Genomic DNA, 12,768 nt, shown 5'->3' on the forward strand with positions numbered 1-12,768 from the left:
ATCCCAGCTACTCAGGAGGCTGAGGCAGGAGAATTGCTTGAACCTCCCAGGTTCACACCATTGCACTCCAGCCTGGGCAACAGGAACGAAACTGCATCTCAAAAAAAAAAAAAAAAATGAGGCCGGGCATGGTGGCTCACGCCTGTAATCCCAGCACTTTGGGAGGCAGAGGCGGGCAGATCACAGGGTCAGGAGATCGAGACCATCCTGGCTAACACAGTGAAACCACGTCTCTACTAAAAATACAAAAAATTAGCTGGCGCCTGTAGTCCCAGCTACTCAGGAGGCTAAGGCAGGAGAATGGCGTGAACCCGAGATTGCGCCATTGCACTCCAGCCTGGGTGACAGAGAAAGACTCCATCTCAAAGAAAAAAAAAAAAGAAAGAAAGAAACTGGGCTTTCATGCAGCAGCCATGGGCCTTTGTCCCAGCAGAGACTACCATGCAACTGACAGCCCAGGATTCAAGGGTGATGTAACCCAGGTCGAGGTAGGTCCCTTGAGGCGGCTCTACCCTGAGGGAGCTGCATAATAGGATCTAGTATGCCTGGGCTGAGCCATTCTGCTCTTCCTCAGGGCCCATGAGGGCTCTGGAGCAGGTGGCATGCATCCCCCTTGTAGGCTGGGGCTTCTCAGTCCTGCTTTCCAAAGTAACCCCTGTGCTATGAGGAACTCTGTTACCACTCAGGGGACCAGGCAACTGTGAGCATAGAAGATAGCCCTGTCCCAACCCACTTGAAAGTCTTGATATCCTCCCTTCCCCAGAGTAGCCCCTAGAATAGATGCTGAACTAGGTGACCTGGATTTAAATCTGTCTACTGCAGTCAAGCCAGGTGACTCTGGGCAAGTCATTAAACACACTGAACTTCATTTCTTCATAGGTAAATTGGGGTGTAACTGTTTATTGAGTGCTCACTTCATGAGAGATGCTGAGTATACATTGGTGAATGTCAGCCCAGTGTGTAGTCCCTGCTTCATGAGATAACTGGAAGAAACATTAAATGTTGTCCAAATAATAATTATGGCTGTGAAAGATGCTGCTAGTCAGAAAACATAGCCTGCATAGAGAGTGTAATATGGCAGGGACCAAACCAGTTCTAGGTCAGGGGTAGTGTCCCTTGAGGAAGGGAATTATTTTATTTTTATTTAAAAATATTTTTCTTTTTTGGGGGGGGGGGTGTTGGGGGACAAAGTCTTGCTCTGTTGTCCAGGATGGAGTGCAGTGGCACCATCTCGGCTCACTGCAACCTCTGCCCCCCAGGTTCACCCCATTCTCCTGCCTCAGCCTCCCAAGTAGCTGGGACTATAGGCACATGCCACCATGCCTGGCTAATTTTTGTATTTTTAGTAGAGATGGGGTTTCACCATGTTAGCCAAGATGGTCTTGATCTCCTGACCTCATGATCCGACCCCCTCGGCCTCGCAAAGTGCTGGGATTAGAGGCATGAGCCACTGTGCCCAGCCTAAAAATATTTTTCCCCAAAAAGAGAGATGGAGTCTTGCTGTGTTGCCCAGGCTGGTCTTAAACTCCTGAGCTCAAACAATCCTCCTGCCTCAGCCTCCCAAAGTGCTGGAATTACAGGCATGAGGCACCGTGTCCAGCCAAGGAAGGGACTTTTGAAATGAGACCCAAAAAGATCAGACAGAGTGACAATAAGTGAAGAGGTGGAGGCAGAAGGGTGCCCAGGCAGAGGAAATAGTTTGTGAAGCCCTAGCACCTAGAAAAATGCGCGCACTGGATAGGTGCTCAATACATACTTGTTGACATGTTCCATTCCCATCTACATGCTTTTGACTCCCAAAAGTCTGTTCGGGAGTCAGGAGCATGTGGGTGGTAATGAATGGCTCTAGACCCATAGGTCCAAGTGGCAGCTCATCGTCTCACTCAGATGATGGGGCAGAAGGCTCAGAAGGCACACTACCTTGCCATGAAAGAGCTTGAGGCAAACTGAAAGAAAGCCGGGGGGGGGGGCCGGGTGCTTTGTCACACCTGTAATCCCAACGCTTTGAGAGGCCAAGGCAGGTGGATCACCTCAGGTCAGGAGTTTGAGACCTACCTGGCCAACATGGTGAAACCCTGTCTCTACTAGAAATACTAGAAATACCTGGCTAAAAAATTAGCCAGGTGTGGTGGCATATGTCTGTAATCCCAGTTACTCGGGAGGCTGAGGCAGGAGAATCACTTGAACCCAGGCGGTAGAGGTTGCAGTGAGCCAAGATGGCGCTACTGCACTCCAGCCTGGGCGACAGGGTGAGGCATTGTCTCAAAAACAAAACAAGACAAACAAACAAACAAAAAACAAAAAAAGCAGCCTGGCGCGGTGGCTCACACCTGTAATCTCAGCACTTTGGGAGGCCGAGGCGGGTGGATCACAGGGTCAGAAGATCGAGACTATCCTGGCTAACATGGTGAAACCCCGTCTCTACTAAAAATACAAAAAATTAGCTGGGCGTGGTGGCAGGCGCCTGTAGTCCCAGCTACTCGGGAGGCTGAGGCAGGAGAATGGCGTGAACCCGGGAGGCGAAGCTTGCAGTGAGCCAAGATTGCGCCACTGCACTCCAGCCTGGGTAACAGAGCGAGACTCTGTCACAAAAAAAAAAAAAAAAAAAAAAAAGCCAGGGTGGAGGGAGGGAAATGATCCAGAAAGGTATGATGCATGGTGAAGCTGGAGAGAGATATAGACAAGGTAAGCCTGCAGTGGAAAGCCACGAAAAGATGCTGGACTTCCCTGAAGGGTAGCAGGAAGGCATTGATAGATTTTAAGCAGGAAAATATATGATTTTTTTGTAAAGATCACACAGCTGTGGTGTGGAGAATAGGTTGTTGGGGGGAAAAGGGAGTGGGGAGAAGGGTTAGGAAGGCCTTGCAGGCAAGAAATGGAGAAGAGTAGGAGTAGAGATGGAGAGAAATAGATGTGGCAAGAGATAATGATTAGGGCTTGGCGACTGATTGGATGAGGGAAAGCAAGGGGTAGGATGGTGTCAAGGATAATTCCCATATTTGTGGCAGGAACAGCCCAGTGCCTGGACATGCATTTACTGAGGATGGCCTTGGAGGAATAAAGCATTTGAGAGAACGTCTGTTTGGGACACACTAAGCGTGAGATGCCTGTAAAACACATGTGGCAGTCTTAGGGAGGTAGATGTCCAAGCCTGTGGCTCAGAGGAGACTGGACTAGAGGACTGGACATTTGGGAATTTATGACATGGCATTGGTACATAAAGATGTGGGCCCAGATGAGATCTTCCAGAGAGAGAGTGCTGCAGCGAGAAGAAGCGGCAGCTTTGCATGTGAGGAACTCCCACATTTAGAGGGCAGCAGAGAAGGGGACAGAGAAAGGGCCTTCCACGAAATGGCCAGAGAGGTAGAAGGAAACCAGGAAAGAATGGCGTCTCAGAAACCAAAGTTGGAGCTACTGAAAGGGCAAATAGGTGAAACCATGAGAAATTGCCCCCTCTTTTTTAGTAGATCAAAACCAGACAAAATTGGTAAGCTCATATGGTTCAACCTAATTAGACCAAAACCTGGAAAAAGTAACTGACAACCTCAGTCTAAATTTTGAGGCCGGGCACGGTGACTCATGGCTGTAATCCCAGCACGATGGGAGGCCAAGGTGGGCGAATTACTTTGAGTTCAGGAGTTTGAGACCAGCCTGGGTCTTGAACCCTGGACTCAAAACATGGCAAAACTGCATCTCTACTAAAACAAACAAACAAACAACAACAACAACAACAACAAAAAACTAGTAGGTGGTGTACCCCTGAACAACAACAACAAAAAACTAGTAGGTGGTGTACCCCTGTAGTCCCAGCTACTCCAGAAGCTAAGGCAGGAGGATGGCTTGAGCCGGGGAGGTGGAGGTTGCAGTGAGCCGAGATCATGCCACTGTACTCCAGCCTGGGTGACAGAGCCAGACCCTGTCTCAAAAAAGAAAAAGAAAAAGAAACAATTTTGGTGGAGATTTTGGAGCAGAAGCCAGACTCAAGATAGGGAGAAGTGGATAGCATGTGGAGAAGGAAAGAAGGAAGTAGAATTGACAGACTTGGTGATTGACTGGTAGGGGTGAGAGAAGGCAAAATCAAGGGTAATCCCCAGGTTTCAGCTTTGGCAGCTGAGTGGTGCCAGCTGATGAAGCAGATGTGTGTTTGGAGGGGGATGTGTGCAGATCAGTAGTCTATCATGAGTGTGAGGTGTGTGGAACTGGTGGTGCCTCTGAACTTTCTGACTGGGATGATGAGCTGCCATTTGGACCTATGGGTCTGGAGCCATTCATTACCACCCACATGCTCCTGACTCCCAAACAGACTTTTGGGAGTCAAAAGCATGTAGATGGGAATGGAGCATGTCAACAAGTATGTATTCAGCACCTAGCCAGTGTGGGCATTTGACTAGGTGCTAGGGTTACACTCATGAATAAGACAGAGTGTCCCCCTCGTCCCCACCTTGCTTTGGAGCTTCCATTTTATGGGGGCAGACAGACAATAGGCAAATAAGCACAAAATAATGTTAATGGTAGTAAGTGCTATGTAGGGTTAAGGGGCATGGAGAAGACTTATTTGCCGTAGGTTAGACAGGGAAGGGCTCTCTGAGGAGGTTAACATTTGAGTGGAGCCCTGAGGAGTGACTGGACGAGCCATGGATGTCCTGCAGGACACAGACAGAAGGAAGCTCAGCAAGTCTGAGGGACAGCAAGGTGGGGCGGGAGCGAGCCAGTGAGGAGGGACTGGGGAGGCTGGAGAGCTGGGAAAGGGCCAGATCTGTGGGCTCCACAGGCCTTGGGGAGGAGGATGGAAAGTGCTCTGCAGATAGCCCCAAGCTGCGGGAAGGGCAGGGACTGGATGAGAGGAGAGAATCCATGAAAGGCTTCCCCTTCTATCTGGGCCCCAGAGGCAGAAAAGCCCCTTTGTGCAGAGGGTGGGTGGCCTGTTCTGGGTGGGGGAAGGGCTGTGCTTGGTCCTGAGGCTGCTCCTTGAGGGGCTGGACAATGGGGCCCCTTGTGGTTGGACTTGGGAGCCAAGGGGCTCCCTCAGTGATGGGATTCCTGAGCCAGGAGGCATGTGACCCCAAGACCTTGCCAGAAGGTCTGGGACTGATGCTGGGGAATGGGGTAGGGGGATGGGGAGAGGTGGGGGGCACCTCCTCTAGAGGCTGTCTCCAGACATAGTGCCCTGTCCTGTCTCAGGCTGGAGGAGGTGAGATGGGCGGAGGAGGGGGCATGGTTCTGCTTCGGGGAACAGAGGGCAGCATCAACAGATGGTTCCATGGCAGGCCCGGAGGGAGGAGCCACTGCCCCCGGGCCCAGTGGGTAGGGGAAGGCAGAAGAGGGCCTGGCCATCCTGTCTGTCTGTGTCCCTACAGAAGAGAGAGCATGGAGCTGGAGAGGATCGTCAGTGCAGCGCTCCTTGCCTTTGTCCAGACACACCTCCCGGAGGCCGACCTCAGGTAGAGACGGCTCCCCCAGAAAGTTCATGTCAGTGCCCAGAGCTGGAGCTGCCGGGCAGTACTATAGGTCCTGGCCGATGGAAAGATGGCAGGAGGGCTGATTAGGATTTGCTGAAAGGCCTTACTTCTCATCCTGTCCCTGTCACCTTTGTTGGGCAGATGGGAAACCATAGCTCTGAGGGAGGGGGTTATACTCTCTGGCCTCAAGGATGAAGGTCTATCTCATAGACCTCATGAAGCTGAAGGCTGGAGTCTCAGGACAGGTGGGGGTGCTGGAGGCATCTAGTATCCTACCCAGGGCTTGTCCTGTTCCCTTCCTGCAGTGGCTTGGATGAGGTCATCTTCTCCTATGTGCTTGGGGTCCTGGAGGACCTGGGCCCCTCGGGCCCATCAGAGGAGAACTTCGATATGGAGGCCTTCACTGAGATGATGGAGGCCTATGTGCCTGGCTTCGCCCACATCCCCAGGTAGGTTTTGGCTGGGGCCAGGAGGAGGAAGGGGCTGACTGATTATGGGGTGGGCAGAGTCATCCTCTCACCATCCTCATCTTTTCAGGGGAACAATAGGGGACATGATGCAGAAGCTCTCAGGGCAGCTGAGCGATGCCAGGAACAAAGGTGAGTCTGGGGCTCTAGGCACCTGGGTGATTCATAACCCCGCTACCCCCCCGCAACTCCCTGCTCCCCAGAGCCTTGGCAAACCTGATGCTCTCTTTGCCTATTTAAGAGAACCTGCAACCGCAGAGCTCTGGTGTCCAAGGTCAGGTGCCCATCTCCTCAGAGCCCCTGCAGCGGCCCGAAATGCTCAAAGAAGAGACTAGGTCTTCTGCTGCTGCTGCTGCGGACACCCAAGATGAGGTACTGGTAGAGAAGAGTACCGATGAGGGACCCAGGGGAGTCCTGGAAAAGGGGGAGTATTGCCTCTTGTTAATGTTTGTACCCTTAGGCAACTGGAGCTGAGGAGGAGCTTCTGCCAGGGGTAGATGTACTCCTAGAGGTGTTCCCTACCTGTTCGGTGGAGCAGGCCCAGTGGGTGCTGGCCAAAGCTCGGGGGGACTTGGAAGAAGCTGTGCAGATGCTGGTAGAGGGGAAGGAAGAGGGGCCTGCAGCCTGGGAGGGCCCCAACCAGGTATCTTCTCCCAGCACCCTCTACCATGTAGCCTCAGCTACATTCCACCTTGGAGTTAAGCCCCAACCCCTGCCTATCCCCATCTGTTTCCCCTGCTGGTGCCCTTGGGCCTAGACCAGGCCTCCCCTCTCTGCAGGACCTGCCCAGACGCCTCAGAGGCCCCCAAAAGGATGAGCTGAAGTCCTTCATCCTGCAGAAGTGAGTCTGAGCTGGCCTGGGCTGGGCTGGGCCCTAGAGGGTCTTCCCAGGGTGACAGGAGCTTCACCCAGCCAGTTTTTGACAGGTATATGATGGTGGATAGTGCAGAGGATCAGAAGATTCACCGGCCCATGGCTCCCAAGGAGGTGAGAGAGTTAAGGGTTGCTGGGGATATGGAATGGGTGGGACTGGCTCCTGGCTTCTGCCACTCACTGCCTGATTGCCTGACAGGCCCCCAAGAAGCTGATCCGATACATCGACAACCAGGTAGTGAGCACCAAAGGGGAGCGATTCAAAGACGTGCGGAACCCTGAGGCCGAGGAGATGAAAGCCACATACATCAACCTCAAGCCGGCCAGAAAGTACCGCTTCCATTGAGGCACTCGCCGGACTCTGCCCGAGCCTTCTAGGCTCAGATCCCAGAGGGATGCAGGAGCCCTATACCCCTACACAGGGGCCCCCTAACTCCTGTCCCCCTTCTCTACTTCTTTGCTCCATAGTGTTAACCTACTCTCGGAGCTGCCTCCATGGGCACAGTAAAAGTGGCCCAAGGAAGGTGTGAGTGCATTCTGGTCATTTCTGCCTCAAGATTGGGATACTATGCCTGTCTGACCTTTCTTCCCCAACTTCGAATCCCCTATCTTCAACAGGGCAGCACGAGGCAAGAGGGGGTAAAAAGTTCTTTATTTGAAGCTCCAGGGTGGGGCAGGGCACTGGCCTCTCACCAGAGGTCCCCACAGTTCAGGTTCCCTACAGCTCAGTGTCAGGCCCCAGCCACACAGTCCAGCTGTGCTCCGATTGGCAGGCGCGTCAGACCTGCAGATTGACAAAAGGTGCGAAGCCAGCCATATCCTGCAGGAGCACCAGGGCCTGGTGCAGCGGCGGCTCCACGTCGATGTCCACGCCGCGCTTCCGCAAGCGGCTCAGGCTGGACTCCGCCACATGGTGGCAGTGCCGCACCCGCAGAGAGCGCAGCGCTGGGCAGTACTCGGCCAATGTCCTGAGGGAGGAGCAGGGTGAAGCTAGGGGCATGAAGCCACCACACCCTTGGTGGGGTAAGGTGGGAGCCCGGGCTCACTCAGCCTCGGACTGGCTCTGGCAAAATCCCGGTCTCCCTCCAGCTCGGGGCAGGGGCATACTTTTTCCGTCCCTACACAAGGGAGGCACCTGGATTGGCTTCCAGCGAGCTGGAGACTTCCCGTTTCATTTAAGGGGGGAACCTGGCCCTCAGCTCCACCTAGGATTGCAAGGTTTCCCCCTTGTTGAAGAAAAGCCGGAAGTCGACTTTCTATGTGAAATCTCCCAATGTGTAAATATTGGTTCAAAAGTTTTTCAACTATGGGCTCTCCGGCCTAGGCAACCCTAGAGACCGTTTCTGTTCAGAATGGGGGTGCTGTGGTTTGCAGGAAGATTCAGAAGCCTCAGTCCGGGCTTTTAACAACTACAGCCCGCCCCATACCAGCAGAGGCTAAGTGACTGCCCTCCTCCCGCCCCATCAGGCCCACCAGGCACCTGACACCGTCGCTTCCGACGCGGAGGCAGCCGGTGAGGTCAAGGTGCTGGAGTTCTGGGCAGTTCCGAGCCAACTCTTGAACCGCGGCGTCCCCCACATTGGCGTTGACGGCCAGAGAGAGGCTGCGGAGGCCAGCGCCGCGCCTCTGCGCCAGGTACACGATGGCCTCGTCCTTGAGCTGGCGGCAGGCGGTGAGATCCAGCTCCTCCAGGGCCGGGCAGCGGTCAGCGAGGCCGCGCAGCGCCAGCCCGTCCACCCAGTCACAGTGCGCGAGCGACAGGCGCTGCAGGCGTGGGCAGCCCTCGGCCAGCGCCCCAAGCGCCCGACGACTCAGTTGCCCGCAACCGCCCAGCGCCACACTCCGCAGCTGCGGATTACGCGCCAGCACCGGCACCAGGTCCTCGTCTGACAACCATTCGTGACACGGCGCCAGCGCCAGCTCCTGCAGCCCCTCGGCGTCCCGCAGCAGCCGGGCCAATGCGGCCCGCGGGATCTGCAGACCCACCTGCGGGCGGGGAGGCACCCCAACTCTCAGCCCGTCCCGCACTCCTCAGCCGCCTATGCACCCCTGAGTTCTTTTCTGGCAGCCTCCTGCTCTCCCAGGAGAGACCTCACTTTCCCTCTGAGTCGCTACCCAGTACCTGCCCTTTGGGAGTACTCCCTGCTGCGTGGATCCCTTCCCGGGCAGCCCCGGCGGCCCAAGGGGGTCCAGAAGGGTATACTGCGGGGCTGGGGGCTGGGCTAGAGGCGGGGCGGTACCCAGGCAGGGGCGGGGCTTCAGCCCCGGGCTCACCTGCGCGGCATCGAAGCGACGCAGCCCGGCCAGGTGAAGCTGCACCAGCGCCCGGAAGGCCCGGCTAACGCGCTGCAGCCGGAGCAGCTGGCACAGCGGGACGCGGTTCAGGACGTGTGGGAGCAGCACATCTTCCCAGGGCAGGTCCAGGAGCCTGCGAGTAAAGGGGCGTTGGCACCGGCGTCCCGAGGCCACTATTACCTGCGAGTCCGCCTCCGTTATGCTCCTGCGCCCCAGCTCCCAAGAGCGGCCCCCAGACCCAGCCCCGGCTCGGATACCCTCCCGCAGGTTCGTCTTCCCTCTCTCGGCCCCTCCGGTACTCGGTACCTGACGGCTCCGGGCTCTTGCTCCCCTCCGGACGGCTCCATCGGTGGCTCCATCGGCTGTCTATTGCGCGTGCGCAGTAAGATTTTCTCGCTTTGGCCTTGGAGTGGCCGTGCCAAACCCGCCTCCTTGGCCTGTAGAGATAGACCTATTCAATCGAGTGCCGTCTCACCGAGGAGCCAATCTGAAAGCTTTTCGGGTAGACCCCGAAACACAGGCGGAACAGACCGGTGGTGTAACATTAGGCCTCGCCTTCTCAGCTACAGAGCTTGAGGCCCGAAGCTGGAGAATGCGGTGGGCATCAGAGACTGGTTTCTGTCGTCCTCTTGGGCCAGTAGCCTCCTCTGAGTGAAGTGATGATGGAAGGAGCAGGCAAGGCCAAACGCGGAGGGGGCGGAGCCAGGACTCCTAGGTTACCGGCCTCGCCTCTGCCCTCTGATCGCGTTTAGCGACTTTGAAAAACGGAGAGAAACTATCCAGGCTCTTACTGTCTGCCACGTAACAGGTGTTCAATAATTAATTGTTGAAATAATGAATGAATGGGCGAGGCTATAATTTTTCCCTCATCAAGTAAACCTGCTCAAACCTCCCATTCCTGATTAATTGTGAAGAGCTATCCAGCCTCTTCCACTTCCTAACAGTTTGGGCCGCGTTTCCGCCGGAGGGAGACGTAAGGGGCGCAAATAAAGACTATATTTCCAACTGGGTCCCTTTCATTTCCTCCAAAGGTCCAGAGTCCTGAGAAGAAGGAGAGCTCAGCTCAGCCCGCCAGGGGTAGTGCTTCTCGGCTGGCCTTGGGTTTAGTTGTAGGGTCTGAGGCTGGGTCCGCCCTGGGGCAGTGACGCCCCAGACCTCTGGACTCGGCTTCAAGACTGCCTCTCACCGCGTCCCCACGTCCCAGTCCCAGGATCCGCTCCGGGGGACCCCAGGGGTAGTGCCTTCCCCCATCATCCACAGGATGAGTGTGGGGGGATGTGAAGGACGCGAGGGCCGCTGCACCGCTGACGGTCTGGCGTTTCTTCGGTGCAACCGCTTCAGCTGGCTCATCACAACGAAAACCACTTCTCATCTGTTATCTCGTCAGGGCTTCGGGCACCTCTGAAAGGTGGGCAGGTCTATGCTATCTCTCCATTTTAAAGATGGGGAAACCGAGGCCCTGGAGAGGAAGCGCCTTGTCCAGAATCAAGCCAGACGGGAACAGAGAACCCAGACATCTGGTTTTCCCAGAATTCCTTCCACGTTTCCCCACCCCGCAAGGCAGCGAGAAGGGAGAAGCCAGTGGCGCGGAAGGACGAGAAAGGGGTCAAGTTAGGTGAGGGCTTGCTACCTCTTCTTCCTCAGCCTGCTTAGGGAGGGGGTAGCTGGGAGGACTGACCCCTGCAAAGATAGAGCCACGTGAGCGCGCACCACCTCCGGCCGCGCGCCTCGTCCCCCTCCCCTCTTTGTTCGCGCCTCTGCGCCTGCGCAGTGCGACAAATCTGGCGCTGTCCCCTTCAGCACCACGCGGAGTCCGCGCCGCCCCTCCCCGCGGTGAGCCCCGCGCGCCCCCGCCTCGCACGTCCTCGCGCCCCCTGACTACCCGAACAGACCCCTTCTTCCTTCCGAGGTCACCATCTGCCCTCCCTGGCCCTCCCAAAGAGAGTAGTTGCCATAGTAACTCGAGCGGCTCTTTCTTAAAATAGCAGGGTCCCCTTCTACCCTGGCCAAGGGCACAAGGGTTGCCTTGTCCCCCACGTCTTCCAGTCCCTAGGTCATCTCTTACCCCTGGGCAGGCGTGACGACACCTAACTCAGGCAGCAAGGAAGTTCTTCCTGCCTGAAGTCTGATTTAACATCCCCCTGCTGCATCCTGGGAGGGTGGTCAGGGTTGGGTCTCCTGGGTCCGAGACTCAAAACCCCTGGCGGGTTCAAGACGGTGTTCCCTAGATCTCCTTTCCATAGTTGATGGTCTCCTGGATTTAGGGGGCGGGTCCAGTCTACACCCATACCGTGTGCTTGGCGCGGCCGCGTGCTCGTGGGGGCGGGAGCGCGTGTGGCATGTAACAGGTCATGTGGCAGCCTCCTAGGGACACGCGTGGGGTCTGGAGCGGGACACGCGTGTGCAGCCGGGCCTTACGTGTGGCTCAAGGGGCGGTGGGCGAGAGAGACGTGGACACAAGTGGGGTGGGGCACGTCAGGGTCTGGGGAATAGAACCAGGGGTTCCATGCGCCCTCCTCCTTGTCTGGGGCGGGTCTTAGGTTGGCGGGAGAGCCCAGCGGGGACCTAGCGACCAAGGGGGCTGGCAGCCTCCGGGGCTCCGGGCCCTGGGAGAGGGCGGGGGGGGGGGGGGATTAGCGTTGACTGAGCGGCGCGTAGGGGGTAGGGGGAGGGACTGAGAGGCGGGCGGGCCTGGAGCAAACGGGAGCTGCGCTGCCTTCACAGCTCAGCTGGGCCCAGCCTCTCCTCTGTCTCTCCTCGGTCCCAGCTCTGGGCGAGCAGCGGTGAGTACTGAGGTGGCATTGAGTTGGGGCTGCGCCGGGTATGCGCTGGGACCCCGTTGAGCTTCCCGAACCTGCCTGGCAGGGTTGCTACTCCTGACCTCTGCCCCTCCCCTGCATTGCCACCAGAGGCCCCTTTACCTGGTTCTGGTCTCTCCCAGATGGGATCTGTCTTACCCCTGGGGAGAGAGGGAGAGGAGAGGAATATGATGCAGATTCCCCTCAAGAGACCCTAGGAGGTGGGGGGAGGGGAGGGTGTGTGTCCCTGCTTGAGTGTGTACATCTGTATGTGTACATCTGTATGTGTATGTGACTGTGAGCAGTAGGTCTCTGTGTCTGATACACCTGGACCTCTGTGTGCACTGGAGAATGATAGCCTGTGTATATATTTGGGTACCTCTTTGTGTCTTCCTGTTTGATGATGGTGTGTGTGTAAAACAAGCATGTGCCTTTTCATTACACACATATTTGTTATGACTATGAGAGTGCATGAGGGTGTGTCTTTGAGCAGTGTGTGTGTCTGTGTCTGTGTGTGCCAGAGGGTGTTGCCTATGAATGTGTTTAACTGTGTACTGACATATTTGTCCTTATGTATGTGTGTGTGTGTATGTGTGTGCCTGTCTGTACCTGTATGAAGAAAAGAATGTCCCTGGCCGGGTGCGGTGGCTCACACCTGTAATCCCAGCACTTTGGGAGGTGGAGGCAGGGGGATCCCCTGAGGTCAGAAGTTCAAAACCAGCCTGGACAACATGGTGAAACTCTGTCTCTACTAAAAATACAAAAATTAGCCAAGCGTAGTGGTGGGCGCCTGTAATCCCAGCTATTCGGGAGTCTGAGACAAGAGAATCACTTGAACCTGGGAGGCAGAGGTTGCAGTGAGCCGAGATAACACCA

General features: G+C 56.0%; 3 protein-coding genes across 3 annotated transcripts in view; 2 read left to right on the forward strand and 1 right to left on the reverse strand.

The window, feature by feature from the left end:
• CUEDC2 (CUE domain containing 2) overlaps positions 1 to 7,322 on the forward strand; it is a 10,469-nt gene extending 3,147 nt beyond the window's left edge. Inside the window, exons 2-9 of the mRNA XM_023206506.1 lie at positions 5,358 to 5,441; positions 5,765 to 5,908; positions 5,997 to 6,058; positions 6,168 to 6,298; positions 6,387 to 6,569; positions 6,706 to 6,767; positions 6,853 to 6,913; positions 6,999 to 7,322. Coding sequence (XP_023062274.1) covers positions 5,368 to 5,441; positions 5,765 to 5,908; positions 5,997 to 6,058; positions 6,168 to 6,298; positions 6,387 to 6,569; positions 6,706 to 6,767; positions 6,853 to 6,913; positions 6,999 to 7,145 — 864 coding nt within the window. The 5' untranslated portion in view covers positions 5,358 to 5,367 and the 3' untranslated portion in view covers positions 7,146 to 7,322. The remainder of the gene's footprint in view (positions 1 to 5,357; positions 5,442 to 5,764; positions 5,909 to 5,996; positions 6,059 to 6,167; positions 6,299 to 6,386; positions 6,570 to 6,705; positions 6,768 to 6,852; positions 6,914 to 6,998) is intronic.
• Positions 7,323 to 7,432: 110 nt separating this feature from the next.
• Positions 7,433 to 9,763, reverse strand: FBXL15 (F-box and leucine rich repeat protein 15). The gene is made up of 5 exons (XM_023206504.2): positions 9,626 to 9,763; positions 9,401 to 9,531; positions 9,074 to 9,227; positions 8,280 to 8,785; positions 7,433 to 7,767 (listed from the first exon to the last, which is right to left on the reverse strand). Exons 2-5 carry the CDS (start codon positions 9,451 to 9,453, stop codon positions 7,578 to 7,580), a joined length of 903 nt encoding a protein of 300 aa, XP_023062272.1. The 5' UTR covers positions 9,454 to 9,531; positions 9,626 to 9,763; the 3' UTR covers positions 7,433 to 7,577.
• An 891-nt stretch (positions 9,764 to 10,654) lies between these two features.
• Positions 10,655 to 12,768, forward strand: part of PSD (pleckstrin and Sec7 domain containing) — a 16,972-nt gene continuing 14,858 nt past the window's right edge. The window contains exons 1-2 of the mRNA XM_023206503.2: positions 10,655 to 10,709; positions 11,819 to 11,877. The gene's annotated coding sequence lies outside the window, so the exon portion shown is untranslated. The remainder of the gene's footprint in view (positions 10,710 to 11,818; positions 11,878 to 12,768) is intronic.

This window comes from Piliocolobus tephrosceles, chromosome 9 (genome assembly GCF_002776525.5).
Source record: "Piliocolobus tephrosceles isolate RC106 chromosome 9, ASM277652v3, whole genome shotgun sequence".
Classification (NCBI taxonomy): domain Eukaryota; kingdom Metazoa; phylum Chordata; class Mammalia; order Primates; family Cercopithecidae; genus Piliocolobus; species Piliocolobus tephrosceles.